This window comes from Manacus vitellinus, unplaced genomic scaffold (genome assembly GCF_001715985.3).
Source record: "Manacus vitellinus isolate BGI_N305 unplaced genomic scaffold, ASM171598v3 scaffold_4_pilon, whole genome shotgun sequence".
Lineage (NCBI taxonomy): Eukaryota > Metazoa > Chordata > Aves > Passeriformes > Pipridae > Manacus > Manacus vitellinus.
The window spans coordinates 18,970,372-18,987,458 of record NW_021940604.1 but is presented as its reverse complement, the minus strand read 5'-3'; the positions used below and the strand labels follow the sequence as shown (position 1 = coordinate 18,987,458).

General features: G+C 37.1%; 1 protein-coding gene across 1 annotated transcript in view; it reads left to right on the top strand.

Moving 5' to 3' along the window:
• The window catches only part of RFX6 (regulatory factor X6), a 38,980-nt gene extending 27,097 nt beyond the window's left edge, over window positions 1-11,883 (top strand). Inside the window, exons 9-18 of the mRNA XM_029962742.1 lie at window positions 421-470; window positions 869-1,028; window positions 2,433-2,577; window positions 3,777-3,886; window positions 5,911-6,028; window positions 7,102-7,224; window positions 8,600-8,809; window positions 9,326-9,835; window positions 10,738-10,956; window positions 11,717-11,883. Of these exons, the coding sequence (XP_029818602.1) occupies window positions 421-470; window positions 869-1,028; window positions 2,433-2,577; window positions 3,777-3,886; window positions 5,911-6,028; window positions 7,102-7,224; window positions 8,600-8,809; window positions 9,326-9,835; window positions 10,738-10,956; window positions 11,717-11,883 (1,812 nt within the window). The remainder of the gene's footprint in view (window positions 1-420; window positions 471-868; window positions 1,029-2,432; window positions 2,578-3,776; window positions 3,887-5,910; window positions 6,029-7,101; window positions 7,225-8,599; window positions 8,810-9,325; window positions 9,836-10,737; window positions 10,957-11,716) is intronic.
• The last annotated feature ends 5,204 nt before the right edge of the window (window positions 11,884-17,087 follow it).

The window sequence follows — 17,087 nt, the reverse complement described above, 5'->3', positions numbered from 1 at the left end:
TGTCCAGTTTGGCAGAAAGAAGAGTCAACAGCACTCAAAGACTTGGGAGATGCTTGGGTATCTGCTTTACAGAGACTTGGTGATGCTAGAAAAGCTGAAGTGTATATGCACCTCATTTCTGCTGATTTCCCTACTGGAGGACATGTGGGATAGGATGTCTTGTTTTTCTTCTTGTTTTACCGGTATGCTGACATACATTAAGAATGGGAGCTATCAGTATATAAATATCTCATATGTTCCTATGTAATAGTGACTGGAAAAATCTAGGTATATAAATATATGGCCAATAGCTTAAATGGCTTTATTCTGTAAAAAAATTCTGTACTTATCACTTTACAATCTAAGTAGGCACGACAGACATGAATGAATGAATAAATGGTCAGTGGAAGCTTGATATAATTTTCTGTTAAATTTTTGAAGGTTCTTACAGATGTACTCATCCCTGCAACAATGCAAGAAATGCCAGAAAGGTAGGTATTTGACAATAATCACAATACATTCTGGCTTTTAGGCATATTCCAAGTAAATAGCAGTAATTCTATATCCTCACAGTATTTATACTCATTTTTAGAACAGTAGAGTATGTATGACAAAATACTGTCAGCTCTGAGGACACCTATAGGACAACCTTAAAATATTACACAGTATTTTAATGTCCCAATTGGCTTACAATTTTTCTTGAGGAGGTACAGATCAATATATTTTCAGTTTTAGCTAAATGATTGGTCATTTCCTGTTTCCTTTCGGTAATACCTGAGGAGTAATTAATAGATAAGTTAGTCATAGATTGAAACTCAATTATTTAAACTAATGCAAGACAATTTTTATTGGTGATTCTCTAAACCATGTTTTGGTTTTTTTTTTATAGTTTACTGGCAGATATAAGGAATTTTGCGAAAAACTGGGAACAATGGGTTGTTTCCTCTTTAGAAAATCTACCAGAAAACCTAACAGATAAGAAATTGCCTATTGCAAGAAGATTTGTTTCCTCCCTGAAACGACAGACGTCATTCTTACACCTAGCACAGGTAAACAGAATAAGACTATACATCAAAAATTTGTTAGTTATATTCAGTGTAGCTTTCTGGCCATGAGATATAATGCATTATTTTTTCAAGGTTGACCTTCAGCCATGGAAGGCTTACATCTTGTACTTTTAACCATGAAAGAAGGAAGTGACCATAAATAGATCTGACCAAAACTTCCAATTTTTGTAGTAGAAAAGAGAGCAAAGACCATGGTTATAATGAACAGCCGTCACTGCAACTTTTGGCAATCAAATGATGAAGTGGAATGCGTGTGTATTTGGTTTAGTTCCAAACTGGAAAATTTCAGATGATCTTCTTGCTTAGCAAAGGTTTGCTGTCTTGTCCATGATGTTCTTTAGTGAGCTTATTTCTGTTTGAGTTTTGAGCAAAAAGGGAACATGGGAGTGACAGGGAGTTGGGGACTCCAAGGCTGTGTTGTCTGGCTGCAGGTATCTGCAACTAGGAGTCACCTCCAGGTGATGGTTTTATAGATTATACAGAAGGATACAATGCCTTTTGAGCATTGCTCACTGCTAACAGCTTGGGCTTTGAGGTGGTTGTCCTCATGAATGACTATAAATGCACCATATATTCATCCTGACTTGGTTTTCTCTTTCACAAATATTAAGACAAAAGTAGCATGTGGGTGATACTGTGAAGATGATCTGATAGGAAGGCACTTTAGAAGAGCATTAGAAATCTGATGAAAGGGAAACATTATCTGATCTGTGAAAAAATCCAATCATGATAGTAAAATTAAACTTAAGGTGATCCCCAGGTGTGAGTCTGTCCTGGTTTTGGCTGGGATACAGTTAATTTTGTTCATTGTAGCTAGTATGGGTCTATATGTTGGATTTGTACTGGACACTGTCAATAATTCAGGGATGTTTTAGCTACTGCTGAGCAGTGTTTACATAGAGTCAAGGCCTTTTTGGCTTCTCACACTGCCCTGCCAGAGAGTAGGTTAGAGGTGCACATGTTGGTGGGAGTGGACACAGCTGGGACAGCTGATCCCAGCTAACTATAGGGACTTTCTACATCATATGGCATCATGATCAGCAATAAAACTAGGGGGAAGTTTGGCAGGGGACCACTGCTTGGGCAGTTGACTGGGCATCAGTCAGTTGATGAGCAGTTGTCTTCATTTGCATCACTTGTCTGTCTTGGACTGTATTTTTCTCTGGTTTTGTTTGTTTGTTTACTTTTTATTATTATTGTTATTGGTTTTATTTTTTCTTTTTAAAAGTTATTAAACTGTTTTTACCTCAACCCACAAGTTTTCTTACTTTTTCAATTCTCTCCCCCATTCCGTGACAGGGTGGGGAGTGACTGAGTGGCCATGTGCTGCTTAGCTGCCTGATGTGGCTAAACCACAGCCACATTTTACCTTGCTTTCTCTTGCAGATTGCTCGGCCAGCACTGTTTGATCAGCATGTGGTGAATTCCATGGTGTCAGATATTGAAAAAGTTGATTTGAATAGTATTGGTTCTCAGGCACTCCTTGCAGTCTCCGGGAGCACAGACTCTGATGGGGAGGTCTACAGTGAATGTAAGTCCATGGTGATACATTTGTATCATTACAATTCACTATTTCATTCCATGCCACACTATTTTACTTGGACTGACTGAGACAAGGCACACACAGACACTGCATTCTGTAATCTAGTACACTGTTAACTTCAGTAGCTTAAGAAAGCTTGTACTGGGAAGTCATCCCAGCTAGATGACTTTAAATGGTTGCTGAAAAATTAATTTACATGTCAGTTGCTAAGTGCAACCAAATCTCTTTTGAAATTTTGATGTAATTAAATGTGGATATTAGCACAGATCAATTCCTGAAAGATGTCTCAAAAATTCCATGTCATTATGGCTTAATGTAATGAATATTTTAATTTTTTTTAATGAATAGGGGTTTTTTTTGATGCAAGTTGATCTTAAATAAATTATTTTCTCTTTAGTGCAGCAGCTATTTTCATACACAAAACAGAGCGAAGTATAAATTCTGAGGGTGTTAATTTTCAAATACATACCAGTTGTTGAAAAATAAATATAGCCTTTTCATTAAAAAGATACCTTTTGTCATAAGAGTGATGTTGATCAGAGTTTGGAGAGCTGAAAGGAATAGCAATGTGTTGTCCTCTAAATATTATTACTTTGATAATGAATGTTTGTTCTCTTTAATGGTTCATAATCCTATTCACATTTTTGAGTTGCCCATTCTCTACTTTTTTGTATAGTTGTTTTTTATTTTATTCTTTGTCTTCTTTCACACTGGTTAAAAAAGAAAAGGAGAAGAGAAATAACTGGTCATTCAGGCACTTTTTTGAAAATGGGAATTGAGGAAGTTAACTTTGCATAACATAGTGAGAAACTTGTAAGATTTAAGGGAAACTTAAGACACTACAAATCTACCACATTACAGATAAAACTTTACTATTAAACTTAGTATTAGAAAGGTTTTCAAGGTTGAATCTTAAAAGGAATGAAAAATATAATCTTCTTTTGGTTTTATTTTCTTGTAAAACTTCATTGTCTTACAGCCCGTGTCATTATAATGCTTAAGTAATTAAAGTATTTATGACTGATGGATGTGTGTCTGCTTGCTTTGCTGGGGAATTACTTATTTCTTCATGGCTCTAATTCTTTGCTTTTCCTTTCCATGCTACAATATTGTCATATGGCTGGTGAGTGGCTTTTTCTTGTGTTCAGAATAGTGTGCAATGATATGTTCTCCTTTTTACATGGTAGATGACTCTATTACAGTGTTCCAAGAACTGAAGGACCTTCTAAAGAAGAATGCCACTGTGGAATCATTTATTGAATGGTTGGATACTGTGGTTGAGCAAAGGGTTATCAAGGTACCTTTCAAATGTTCTGCCTGACCCAAGAACAAATCCTACTCCCCTTACTCCTTACATAGACCCTTATGCAGTTCTATTGGTTTCCCACATGGGATTCTCATCTCTACCCCATCTCCTTGCTGTAACAGGGAATGTGAAAGATTCCAGTGCTGTTAGATCTAATTAATCATGTTGAGCCTGTTGAACAATCTTGCATGTGTGACCAATTAAGAAATACTGTAACTAAAACAGTAAAGTCAACGCTTTCATAAACTTTACATGAAAGAAACCCTTCCAGATTCTTTGTGCATGCAGGATCACAGAGGTATTTCTCAGTGAGTAAGGTGAGCAAAAGTTATTCCTTAGAGAAGCAATTCTTTCTTTCATGGCATTTGGTTGGTACTGTATGTGATATAAGTTACTGCAGCAGGTGGATTCAGAAGTAGCCAACCTCCAGAAGGATTTCTACATACCAGGATGAAAGATAGAGTTTTGTAGCATTGTAAGGTGCTGAACACAGTAATTGATGGTTTTGATGGGATTCCCCCGCCCGGCTCCAATTTACAAGATGCATTATCATCACGACTATTTTATATGCATGTAGTTATACAGGGATTAATATACTACAGCTCAGAACAAAATAAAGGAGTTCTGAGTTATATCTCAAGTAAGAGATATCTAATCAATTTGTGACTCTAATAACTGTAAACTAACAGAATAAGATGTTACACATTGCTTGCTAATAGTTGAACACAGTTCTCCTCATCAGATTTGTTCTATCTGGAAATGTAATAATTTATCCATCATTTTAGGTGGCATCTTAATATGAGTAGATGTAAAAGGATGAGACAGTGCAGTTAGCATCGACTGGCTGGCAGAAGAGTGACTGCCACATACAGGAAAACCATGGGCATGCCATTTTTCCTTTTTTTGCCTGTTTTCCCAAATTTCAATGGAGACAGTGATAGTTTCTTTCTTTTTAAAGTATTCTGAGTTTCCTAACATTTGCTGACATATGTGAACAGCACAATGAGGAGCTCTGGATGATTCAGGGCAGCATAGCCAAAACAAATCCTTATCTACACACAAGTCCCTCGTCAAAAAACTCCCACTGAAGCTGAGCAATCTCAATTTATTTTAGAACTGAATGATTATGGTCTAAAATTCATTCCACAATTTCAGAAGAAAATTTCTGATAAAACAAGTCAGGCAGAAAAGGTGAAGCACTTTTCCATTCAGCATCTACTATGTGCTTCTGTACTATTAAAGCTAACAAGTAAGGTTCCTACCATTGCTTTCCTGTAGTTAAGGGGACAAATACCAGCAAGTTCTGATATGAAGCTAGGTCAACTAAGCAGAAGCTAATAATTGACAGAACATGCAATCCTTCCATTGCTGTCTGCCTTCTGTTCATGCTAAAATGTGGCTACTGTCAAACTCGCACAACAACTTCTTTCTGCTTGGTGTTTGAGAAAGTAACAGGGCATATGTTACTACACGAACAAATCACTGCCAGAGCAAAGTGACAGTATGAAATGAGCAATATTAAAAGCATCACTTTGATCATCATGATAGTAAACATACCATTCTGTAAGAGAAAGTCTGGCCAGTATTATACAGATTAAATTGAAGTACAAGGACTAATTTCTATTCCCTCTTTATGTGGAATAACATAGTGCCAAAAGGAGGGGGAGTTTCTTTCTTTCTTTCTGCCTTATATTTATAGAACAACTTGGCACCTTTAGTACTAGAATATGAGGTAATCTATGTACCTTCAGGGCATATCAAGGCCCAAGCAGTAAGCAGTTTGTTCATCAAACATTGACATTCTACGAGCTCTGCACTGAAAAGGGAGAATCTTGCTCTTTTTTACCACATTAGGACACACATTAAGAAGATACTGTCAATCAAACAACTTGATTCACTCTGCCACATTAGCCTGAGTCAAGGACTCCTTGAACTCTCAAACATATTGAGTTCTTCTCTCCTGTGTGCAGAAAGCAGGTTACCATATTTAACAGTATTTTACTATTTTCTTTCAGGCAAGCAAGCAAAATGGGAGGTCTTTAAAGAAGAGAGCTCAAGACTTCCTTCTGAAATGGAGCTTTTTTGGTGCTCGAGTGATGCATAATCTAACCCTAAACAACGCATCAAGTTTTGGTACCTGATCATTAAAAAACAATCATATTTTGTACATATATGCCAGTATTTACCAGCTTTCCTGAACAGAGGAACCTGTCCTAATCTAAAGATGCTTTGATCAAAGCCACAAATGCTGTGTAATGTGTTTTTCAAACTAATATTTCATGTTAAATGCTAGCAATATTTTGGTGGTGACCTGTGTCACATGTTCATTTTTAAAACATTTTTAATTGCTGTTTGATATTGCTTTGTCATTTAAGTGGTAAAAGCTTTGTTTGCTTTAATATGGCAATGGAAGTGTAACTGCATAGCTCAGTATAGGAGACAGAAGATTTAAATAATTAGTTTTACCTGTGGATCAAGTTTGGTAAAAAATTACTGTTTTGTAGAAGATTTGTGCATGATATGTTTTAATAAAAGCAAGAGAAATTTGGCAGTCACCACACATTTAATTCCGGGATCAGCAGATTATCAATTCAACAGCGTTTCTGGCTTTTAAAATTTAAGGCTCACACATCCATCTTTAGGAATGTTTACATTTTTGGGAACATTCAGGAAGAATCTTTTATAAAATGGTAGATGGTAGAACAAGTGAAACTAACTCTAGTACATAATTTCCTAAATTTAGTCATAGGTACATTGTTATTTAAAATTCAGAGGGTATTTGAAATGGCTGTTAGGGACACACGCTTTTTAATGTGATATATCCTTGAAATAAGGTCAAAGACTTCACCAGTTATTGTCTGGTTATTTAGCACAAGACAAACAGAAATAGAGCAGAGGCATTCTAGCAGAGTTCGGCCTTATCTACTCCACTGTGTGCCCTCTTCAAGTCTAAAGCATGTCTCACTTTCATCAGTATTTTTCTTTGATGTAATTAGTGGTCAAATAGCCTACAGGACAGTAAACAATTGAGCCAGGTGGGCCAGTGCAAAGAGAGATTAGAGCTAGAATTTAGGCACTATTCCTTGTTGGTCTTGCCAGGTCATTTAAAGTCCACAATTATTTGTTTGTTTCCCTGGCTTCTTGTAGAATAGAGAGAGATGGTCACAAAGATAACTCAGTTACTCTCTCTCTTTCTCTTCCAAAAGGTTCTTTTCATTTGATCCGCATGTTACTAGATGAGTACATCCTGCTTGCCATGGAGACACAGTTCAACAATGACAAAGAACAAGAACTCCAGAATCTACTGGATAAATACATGAAGAATTTAGGTAACTAGAGCTTGGTCCTTTTGCATATACTTCTGTACTTTTAGAAATTGATGTATTTGTTTAACTTTAAACAGAAGCAAGTTTACTCTGTTTTCCTGAAGTTGTAGTTATATGCAACATGGTCAAATTCACCTGAAAAGTTTGTGACCATTCACTCAGCAATTCATTCACACCTTCCCAGCATGGTTCACTTTGTAATGTTTTGTGGGCCTGTGAATACAATGGATCACTGAAATTTGCTTGAAAGCAACATATACTTGTAGGTACATCCGAAGAGCCATGAGCTGAAATGTGAAAACAGGTATAAGCAGCAGAAAGGGCAGGAATTCCTAATCCAGTTTTTCTCCAAAGCCTTAATATGTAATTACATCTTGAACTGGGAATGTATGAAATGTTACCAAAATGCAAATATCCCTGCAATGTTGGAACAAAAGTTTGGAGCCCTGTTTATCATCTGGATGAAGTACTACTATGTGAAAGAGAAATAAAATTATTTTAAAACAGTATCCTTAACATTTTCCATCTACCAGACTTCTTCCAAGTTAGACAACTTGAAGTTATATGCTCCAAGTTCTTTGCTATCAAAAGAATGAAGATGGATTTGGATCAAGTTCTGGTCCAAGTTAATCCTTAAAAAAACAGTGAAACTTCACTGAGTTCTGCAGAATTTTTCTTTATTAACATTAGCACCAGCAATCAACTCTAAATCTGCACTTTGTTGAAAGAAACTTGCATAGACTTTGTCTGACAGTAGGTGCTGCACTTCTTTTAGTTCAGCCTCCAAGAGAAAAACCTGTCCTATGTGCCAGTTGCCTTATCCTTGGGTATTTAGGTGAAATACTGGAAACCATAAGGTAGAATCATGGTTTCCACTGCAGAATAACAGAACTGACTTTATCAATAATCTGCAGAAAACCAAAGAATTATTGAGTGTAACAAATGCTTTTCTCTAGATACCAACATGAAACAGAGTTCGAGCATTCTAAAGTTCCCATTGTTAATTCTTTAGGATGAAGTGTTGAGCCTGATTCGCTCTTAGTGCAATTTACTTTGCTTCATTGTTGAAATTTACTTCAAGGGAATAAATCTGATTCATACCTTCACTACGACAGCTTCAGTAAAGAGCTGACACTGTGCGATATAGATCTGTGGTCAGGGAAAATGATACCAACACTTTCACCAGGAAGATCAAGACTAGAGCAATATTTGTATTCATTGCCTACATGCAAAATATGCAGACTTCACAGGGTTTTAGAATAATCAACCAAAGATACAAACAAATTGGGCAGCTCATATGCTGTCTATATGCTAGCAGTAAATTTATGTGCAATGAGCATACATAACAACCAACAGGAGCTTTGATTTACTCCTTCAGATGCAAGCAAAGCCACCTTCACTGCATCACCAAGCTCTTGCTTCCTAGCAAATCGTAACAAAACTGCTCCTCTGCCCAGTGACACTTCAGTCAAGAATGAGTGTCTAGCAGAGCAAACCTATGTGTCCTTGTCGGCTAGCCAGGCCAGCAGCATACCTTCTGGTCTGAACTCCTTCACCACTGGAGACAGCGAGAACATGCAGCTGACAGGTATGTATCAACTCTTCCAGCTTCTCCTTCCCAATTTGCTTGTTAGTCTTTCAGTTCACATAACATGTTGCTGTAGAAGGGGCAATGACCACATGCACTTATAAAGACCTCTTATAAACAACATTTAATGAGCTCACCTTCTGTGATTTACAGAAGTCAGCAATTGTAATTACCCTGCCAGTAATAGTTCCTCTTGGAAAAGTGGTAAACTATCTTATACCTCTTGGCTTGGTGAGCTTCTTATGAGGAGAGAATGAACAGTAACATCTGGAGCACAAGAGGATTGTAACTGCTGGAGTTTCCCACTGAATGTAGCGTCTTCAAGCTGGAGAATGAAAGGGGGAAGCTTTATAGCCTGTAGCCAAGGATTAAAAGCTGTGAGTTGTATAGGTGGGGGCTAATGTATATCTTTTGGAAAAGTTTCAAATAGTAATGTACACTTCGCTAGAGGGTTAGTGCCTTAACAGCAGTACTGCAGTATGGGTGCTAATCATGGCTAATGTTTATTTATTCCAGATCAAATGGAGCTGTCTCAAAGCACTGGCCACCTCATGACTCCACCTATTTCACCAGCCATGGTCAGCCGAGGAAGTGTTATCAACCAGGGGCCAATGGCTGTGAGACCTCCAAGTGTAGGTCCCGTGTTATCGACACATTCACAGTGCTCTTCTTACTCAGAACCTCTTTATCAGACTTTGTCACAAACTAATCAGAATTACTACGGAAACAATTCCAATTACCAGGCTATGTTCAGAACACAAGCCCATTCCACTTCAGGAGCTTACGACCACAGAGCAGAGCACAGCCGATTCAATGCCTTCAGTGAACAGCAGTTCTCCAGAGACTACTTCAGCAACAGTTGTGCTGTGTCTCCATACAATGCCAGATCCCCTTCCAGCTATGGTCCCTCAAACGTGTCTCAGGACACACACAATATGCAGTTTCTGAATACTGGGAGTTTCAATTTCTTGAACAACTCAGTGCCTACATGTCCAGGAGCAGCATATCCTGCTAATGCTTCCAATGGTATTAATATATATTTTCTTTTTCCCTTCTGTTTCTCTTTCCTTGATGGAGTAAAATACTTTTTCTCCACTTTTCTATGAAAGATGCAGTTCAACTCTTATTTATACATTCCTGTTTTCCACTTCTCTGATGACACACAGAGGTGTAAAGCAGCTTAATAATCTACTTAAGGATTTATTTTCCTCTGTTGAATCCTAATTTGACCTCAAATGCATCTGCTGGCCTATGCTAATCTTCCTTTTTTGTACCATCACCACGTCTTGCACAAAGGACGCAAAAGCAGCATGGCCTTGTCGTTTAATGATCTCTTGAAAAGCCCCCAAAACATCTACTATGAAACAGAGTAGACATAAGATAGTTTACCTCTGGGATCAGCGTAATGGACCATTCTAGTCACAGGGTCAGGATGATGAAACAAAGTATAAAAATGTGCATTAACAATAGTTTGAGACTTTGGCCCTCCATCTCCCTCTGCTGGAGGAAAGACACAGTGGAAACGTTACTTTTATATGGATTTGTATATGCAGTAAGTCTGTATTACCCTGCAGATTTTCTTTCCATGTGTACCTTCCTTGGCTGTGAGCTTCAAAAGGGAGCGCTGAACTATGGATAGGGCTCCCCATGGTGTCTCTTACAGCCACCAGTTGCAGGCTATGTTTGATTCTGAATTTAGAAGGGAAGGGCAATTTTCTGTGCTGAAGGCATGACTGAACCCTTAGCATCTTTTTGTTTCCTTGTTACCACCTCTATTTTGGGTCAATCATTGCACATGTTTCTAATGTTACTAGGCTGTATGTGTACATAAATAATCTTATTCTCAAGTACTTTTTGTCCAAGGTTATCACAGGCTCCTAACCTACTCAGTAGTTTCACTCATCTTTTTTTCAATCTTCTTTCAATAGGATATTATGGAAACAGCATAAATTATTCAGAATCTCATAGACTTGGAACAATGGTGGATCAGCATGTTTCTGTAATAAGCAGTGTAAGCAGCATTCGATCACTGCCATCGTACAGTGATATACATGATCCACTGAATATCTTGGATGACAGTGGAAGAAAACAAACGGGCTCATACTACACAGAGTCCTCACCATCAATTGTCTGCCGGACTCCTATGCGTAAGTATAGCCAACAACTGAGGAACAGCTATGAACTTTATAGCATCCTAGCAAGTGTTGAATATTAAACTGTAGCTCACATATATGATATAAAATGTAATATAGAGATGAAATAGCTCACTACTTCAGATTTATCATAAGATGTGTTTTCTTAAAATTGCAGGACAATTGGTTTAATAACTCTTTGCTTCCATAAGGAGATCTATGATCCATTGTCCGTGAGGAGTGGAATGACTGGCCTGAATTGCAGAAAAATCTGGTTTAGAAAACAGTTTCTAACTATTAAGTGAACTAATAACAGACTGGGCTTTTCTAAGGTCTCTTAAGGATCTTCACTGTCAAACAGATCAAATGAACCCTGGGTCAGAGGTGTCTAGGTATATACTTCCTGTGGTATAGTCCCCATCCTGTGCTTCCACAACTGAGTGTGTTAGGCAAAGCTCCCACTGACAGTGAATTTTAGGCATAAATACCTGACTGCAAAGGGTTTGTTTTGGTATATGCCTTATACAAATGGCAGCTGAGTTTGATCTCACATTCCAAAAAGGGTTGCATGGAAGATATAAACTAGGGTACTGTTTGTTTCTCCACAAGATTATATCTTCCCGCTACTTACCTTGCACAGAAGATCAGAAATTTCCATCCTTCAGATGATGTGCCTGGTAGAAAAGAAGTTCCATCAAATGAAAATGGATTGTAATTTCTGTTAAATTCAATAGACTGAAAACTTGCAATGATGGTAATTTTTTTTTCACCACAGCTTCAAACTTACAAACCACATCTTCTTCACAATGTATGTATGGAACACCTGGTCCGTTCCCTTCTCAGGAAAATCTGGATGTCCATGGCCCACCAAGCAGAGACATGGTGTCATCGTTACCACCAATCAACACTGTCTTCATGGGAGCAGCTGCTGGAGGAACCTAACTGGGAGAAACATGTCAGTGCCTTAAGCCTAATTTCCAACTCCAGACATTAAAGCTATGAAGACAATGCCTTTCAAGTTGGTGGAATATAAAAGTATTACATATATGTGTTAGAGGAACCATTTTAGTGATATTAGCAGACATCCACACATAAAAAAATAGCTATATTTAGATTGGGTCCTGCTTGTGAATCTCTCAGGATTGTTCTCACCATTACAGCTTTTCAGTCAGAAATTTAGGGTAAGCAGAAAGAGTCACTGATTCTTGCAAACAAAACTAAGTTGTAAAGAAATTATTGCATCTATTCCTAATTTATTAAAAATGTTATTTTAGTCTTTCACTTATATATTTTCTTTCTTTTTTTTGTTTGTTTGTTTGTTTTTTTTATAAAAAGGTTTATTTAATGCCTGTGTTGCTCATTATTTATTAGGACCACAGAGTAACTGTTTACTATCTCATATTTGACAGACTGTCAAATGTATGTATCCTACCTCCTATGGAAATGTTTACAAGGTCAATTTTTACAGTTTTAAATGAAACTAAGCCAAATTCTTAAGTTTTTTACTGTTGTGCTCTGGAAAGTCTATTTCAAATGTTTAGTGCCTACTTGTGTAAGTGAAAGTCCTCAGGAAATAAATAAAATTTATTATGGGTATTTTATTTCTCTTTCTCTTAAAATAAAACCAACAAAACATGCAAATATCATAAGCTAACTAATTTCAGTAGCCTGCTACTGTAGTTGAATAACTGAAGGAAATAAAACTACGCCACTAAATGTCATGAGATTTCAGAACTACTTGTGGTACGAGCCGAAAATTTCTGCTGATGGAAATCCACAAAAATATGTTCATTAATTTTGATGGGTTTAATGCAACTGTATAAACTGAAAACAAAAGTAATAAAATTTATTAAAAAACATTGCAACCCTTTAGATAGCTATTTTAATAAAAAAATATTTTACAAGCGCCATGATAATCTGTGCACAAACATGCATTTATGTATGCGGCTGGAGAAGCCAGGTTAAGAATATTCGTTAATGGTATTACAGAGGACAGAGAATGCACTCACAAAACAAATTTCTTGCTACACATTCATGAAATAACAGGTCTGACTTTTTAATCTGGTTGTCCCAACAGCAGATTCAGTTTTGGATTTAAATCCAGTCTTCTGAGGATATTTGATGTCCATATTCCCATTCAGCGCATTGAATATATGCTGAATATTGTGGAATTGGAGAGTAAGGTATTTTTTGGTGGAAGAAAATGGATGATACTTTCTTTATAATTCTGTATAACTTCCTTTAGTATTTTCTATCATGAGAAGCCTGACTGCAGCAGAAAAGTAATAAAAAACTTTGACTGGGCTAGCTCATGCATAATTCCTGATATGAAAAAATTTATGTAGAAATGAGACACCATTGTTCAGCAATTGCTTCCTAGTCCAGGATGAAGACTTATGCTGTGACCAAAAATGCCATAATGGTGTAAGAAAGTTTTGGTTTCTATAAAAATTCACAATGACTTGTAGTGGTAACACAGACTATTAAAAAAAAATATTTATTAGACAAGGCTTTGTAGCAAGTGAAGTAAGTAGCGCAAAAGAGTTCTTTCTTCATGACTGTTCAGAACGTGATATATTTTCTTCTAAAATGAGTCCTATAAAAGGTCCTCTATCTATGCAGGTCACCCCTATAGTCCCTGACAGGAGAGGAGATCCCTCCCATTCCAAGTGAGATAAGATGGGGAAGGGGAGTGCAAAGGTAAGGAATATGCCACTAGGACAAGGGGTATGTCACTATCCTGAGGTGCTTGGTTCCCTCTGCTGACAAGTGGCATGGCACAAATAATCACTTTGAGCTTCCAGACTGTTGAATGTATGTGAGAGCAATATGTAGAATTTAGAGGAGGTAGGCAATCACTAGCAGACAGGGTCTTAGTCTGTTAGGCACTACATAAAAAGAACTGTTCATGATACCTAATTTCTCATATGGGTTTTATATGCACAATTTCCAGTCATTTTCTTTTTTCATGTGAGACATTTTGCATTGGGGCTTTTTGGTTTTTTTCATGGTTCTTTTTTCCCCATAAATTACTGTATCTGCACATTTTCTGAATTAAGAAACAGTCATATGTCATTAAATGGGCAGATTCTTCTGAAGGCTGCAGAATAGAAAGTAGCATAAAGTGTCACACTGTTGCAAATCACAGTTTATCATGAATAGTAAGGAGCAATAAAAAATATTCTAATATTCAAATAACCAGTTGAGAGAATTCTCTCGCAGTGCTGCAGAACAAACCAAGCCCATCATAATTGTAACTAGCAAAACCAAATGAGAAATTTCCATTTTATGACCCATTAGTTTGATCAAATATATGGTTTGAAGAATTCAATAAGTTTTGTCCGTGGGAAATGAAATAACTCATAGCTTTTGTGAATACCCCATGGGAAGATTTTTACTTTTTGTAGTGCAACAGCATTACAGTAAATAATATGCAGAATCAATGGAGTTGACTGTTGGTGGTCTTGTACTACTCAGTTCAGTTGCAATTTTCGTGAATGCATTGCTTTTAATATGTAAATGCCTGAAAATCCACGATTAAAAATTGTACATGTTGAGTACAATCAGTGTCAAATGAATATTGCCGAAGGGGGGAAAAAAAGGTGGTTTGCTTTTTTTTCTGAGAAAGTAAGATGAAAAATTAAATCCCTTTGATCTATTTATTGATATTAATGAATTTGAACGGGTTCTAGGAAAGGTAAAAGAGATGCATGAATGGGTCAAATCAGCTTCCACTTCTAAAGTAAAAATGATTCTAATACAAATTATATCGACCAAGATGAAGCAATATTGGAGAAAAAACAATTACTCGTGTGCCTTGAGCCCATGCCTAGCAGCACAGAATCTGTGCTGCAAGAGAAGTGCAGTTCTTTGACCCTGAAGGTAAGTAGGACCACAGGAATATTACTCCAAACTCAAAATTATTGAGAAAGTTGGCCTTTACCTTTAAATGTGTAGTGAAAACACAGTGAAATAACTTCTAAAACCTGTGTATTATTGTGTCTGAGTTTATGGTCTTGGATTCAGGCTACTGTGCTGGATGAGCCTGCACAATACCTGAGTTCGGCTTACGGCTCTTGCCAGAAGGGTCTGCACGGTGTGTTTAACTTAATGTAGTTAATTCATGGAAGTTCTTTGCTTTCTTCTTAGTGATGTACTCAAGATGGAGCTTAAACCTGAATTAGCTTTGGCATTAAGGTTAACTTCAGGAGCTGGGTCAACATGAAGCTGGAACCATGAGACAATAGTAGAATTAGAAGTGGCCATCAAGCTTGACTTACTGCTGCTGCTTAGAGGGATCCACAAACGATGTTTAGTTCTAGATAAAACAGAATGCAGGGAGAACAATATAGATTACTATTGTAGTCAGAATTATAATTAAGATTTACTTGGGCAGGAGCAGGTAAAAGTGAGTTGTTTCTGCATTTAGCAGGGATTGTTGAACTTATACAAAACTTACTGTCAGACCAGATGATCTAGGTATGATTCCTTCAAGGTCTGGTCTTAAGAGTAGACTTCAAATTGATTTGAAATTTACATTTGAAAATTAAAGAAGATGAGCCATTTAGGTTAAAGCCAGGTCTAGAAGAAATGAGTGAAACTAATTTAAAGTTTTAGGTGATGGAGGCCACATTATCAATCTTCTGATGCTGGCATTTCTGGAATCTGAAGATATGGTTGAGGTTCAAGCCAACATGAAGCAATGAATCTGAACTAATTATGGATTTAAGACCTTAATGTATCTATGCTTATTATTGAAATTAATAAGAGTTCACTGATATAGTCATTATCTTCAGCTAAGAGTTGAAATAAAAGACTAGGACTAGGTCAGTAGTTGTGTCAGTCAGAATCAATGCATGTCTAATTAGCCATTAGCTGAAACTTCTCTGATGGAAAAGAGATGTATCTTGCACAGCCAAAGATGAGAAGATATCTTTAATGGAAGGACTGCTGGATTTGTATCCTCTAGAGAGATGCTGCATTATTGCTAAGGATTAGACCTCAAGTAATCAGCACTACTGGGATGGTGAAAGATCGGGAAAGCAGGAGATCCTACTAAAAACTGCTGCTTCCATGGTCATCAGACATTTGCAGCAACTACCAGGCTCAGCAGAATCCCTTCTTACAAGGACTTGAGCCTGCCAATGAAGGCACAACCAGACAAAACAGGACAAAAGCAGGGCTGGGATCTGAAATAGGGGAGGCAAAATATTGTGGTCATTGCACAATAAGTGACACCAAATACCATTTCTCTACATTTGGATTCTTTGTTATTTACACAGTTTTTTCCCATTTAACAATGGGTTTATGTTACAATGCTGCACAGAGCAATGGTTACACAACTGGGAACACATAAAAGATTATATTAGCAGCTGAACTAGGAAAATCTACTTCCTTTCCTTTTGGTTTAGTTGATTATTATCCTTGATCAAATAAAGGGCCACATGTTCGTACTGCCCTTGTGCCCTGGTTGCTACAGTAGAAAGAAACATACAGTGAAATTGTACATTTAGAGTACTATATGCCTTTTTGACTCCTGTCATATTTAATTTTCCCATATAATTCAGTTTTGCTCAGACTTTATTGACTAGTCACCTGTTTTGCACCAAGATACAGAGATCACTCTAAATTTAGTAAAAATTGCATGTTTTAGAAAATCCCCATTACAGGAAAGATACAAACTGTATGTAATACAGAGGTGGACAATAAATAACCTTTCCTTTCTCTCTGTTATGGTTTTTACCAAGCTTCCTCTTTAAAGTATGATCAGCTTTCAAAAACTGGCCCAAATGTACTGAATTCTCTAACAGCATCTTTCCCTTGACTCTAGATATTTTTTCCTAGGTAGGTGTGCCATCCACTGACTGATGTACTGGATCTATGTTCCTGCACACCCAATCCACAGCAGCTGTTAATTTTTGACAGTCTCCAACTTTCAGTTCGTGGTAAGTACTTTCATTTTAGAGGTCACATGGCCAAACTCCAGACATGTTTAAGAGAGCAGTTACCCAGCTTCTGGCTCCTGAGAAAGATCTGATGAAACACCTTTCCTGCCCTAGATGTAACAGTTCTCTCTCAGTTCCATACCTGAAACTACCAAAATACGCATTGTATAATTGATAATATGGTGATATGGTTTGAAGCTG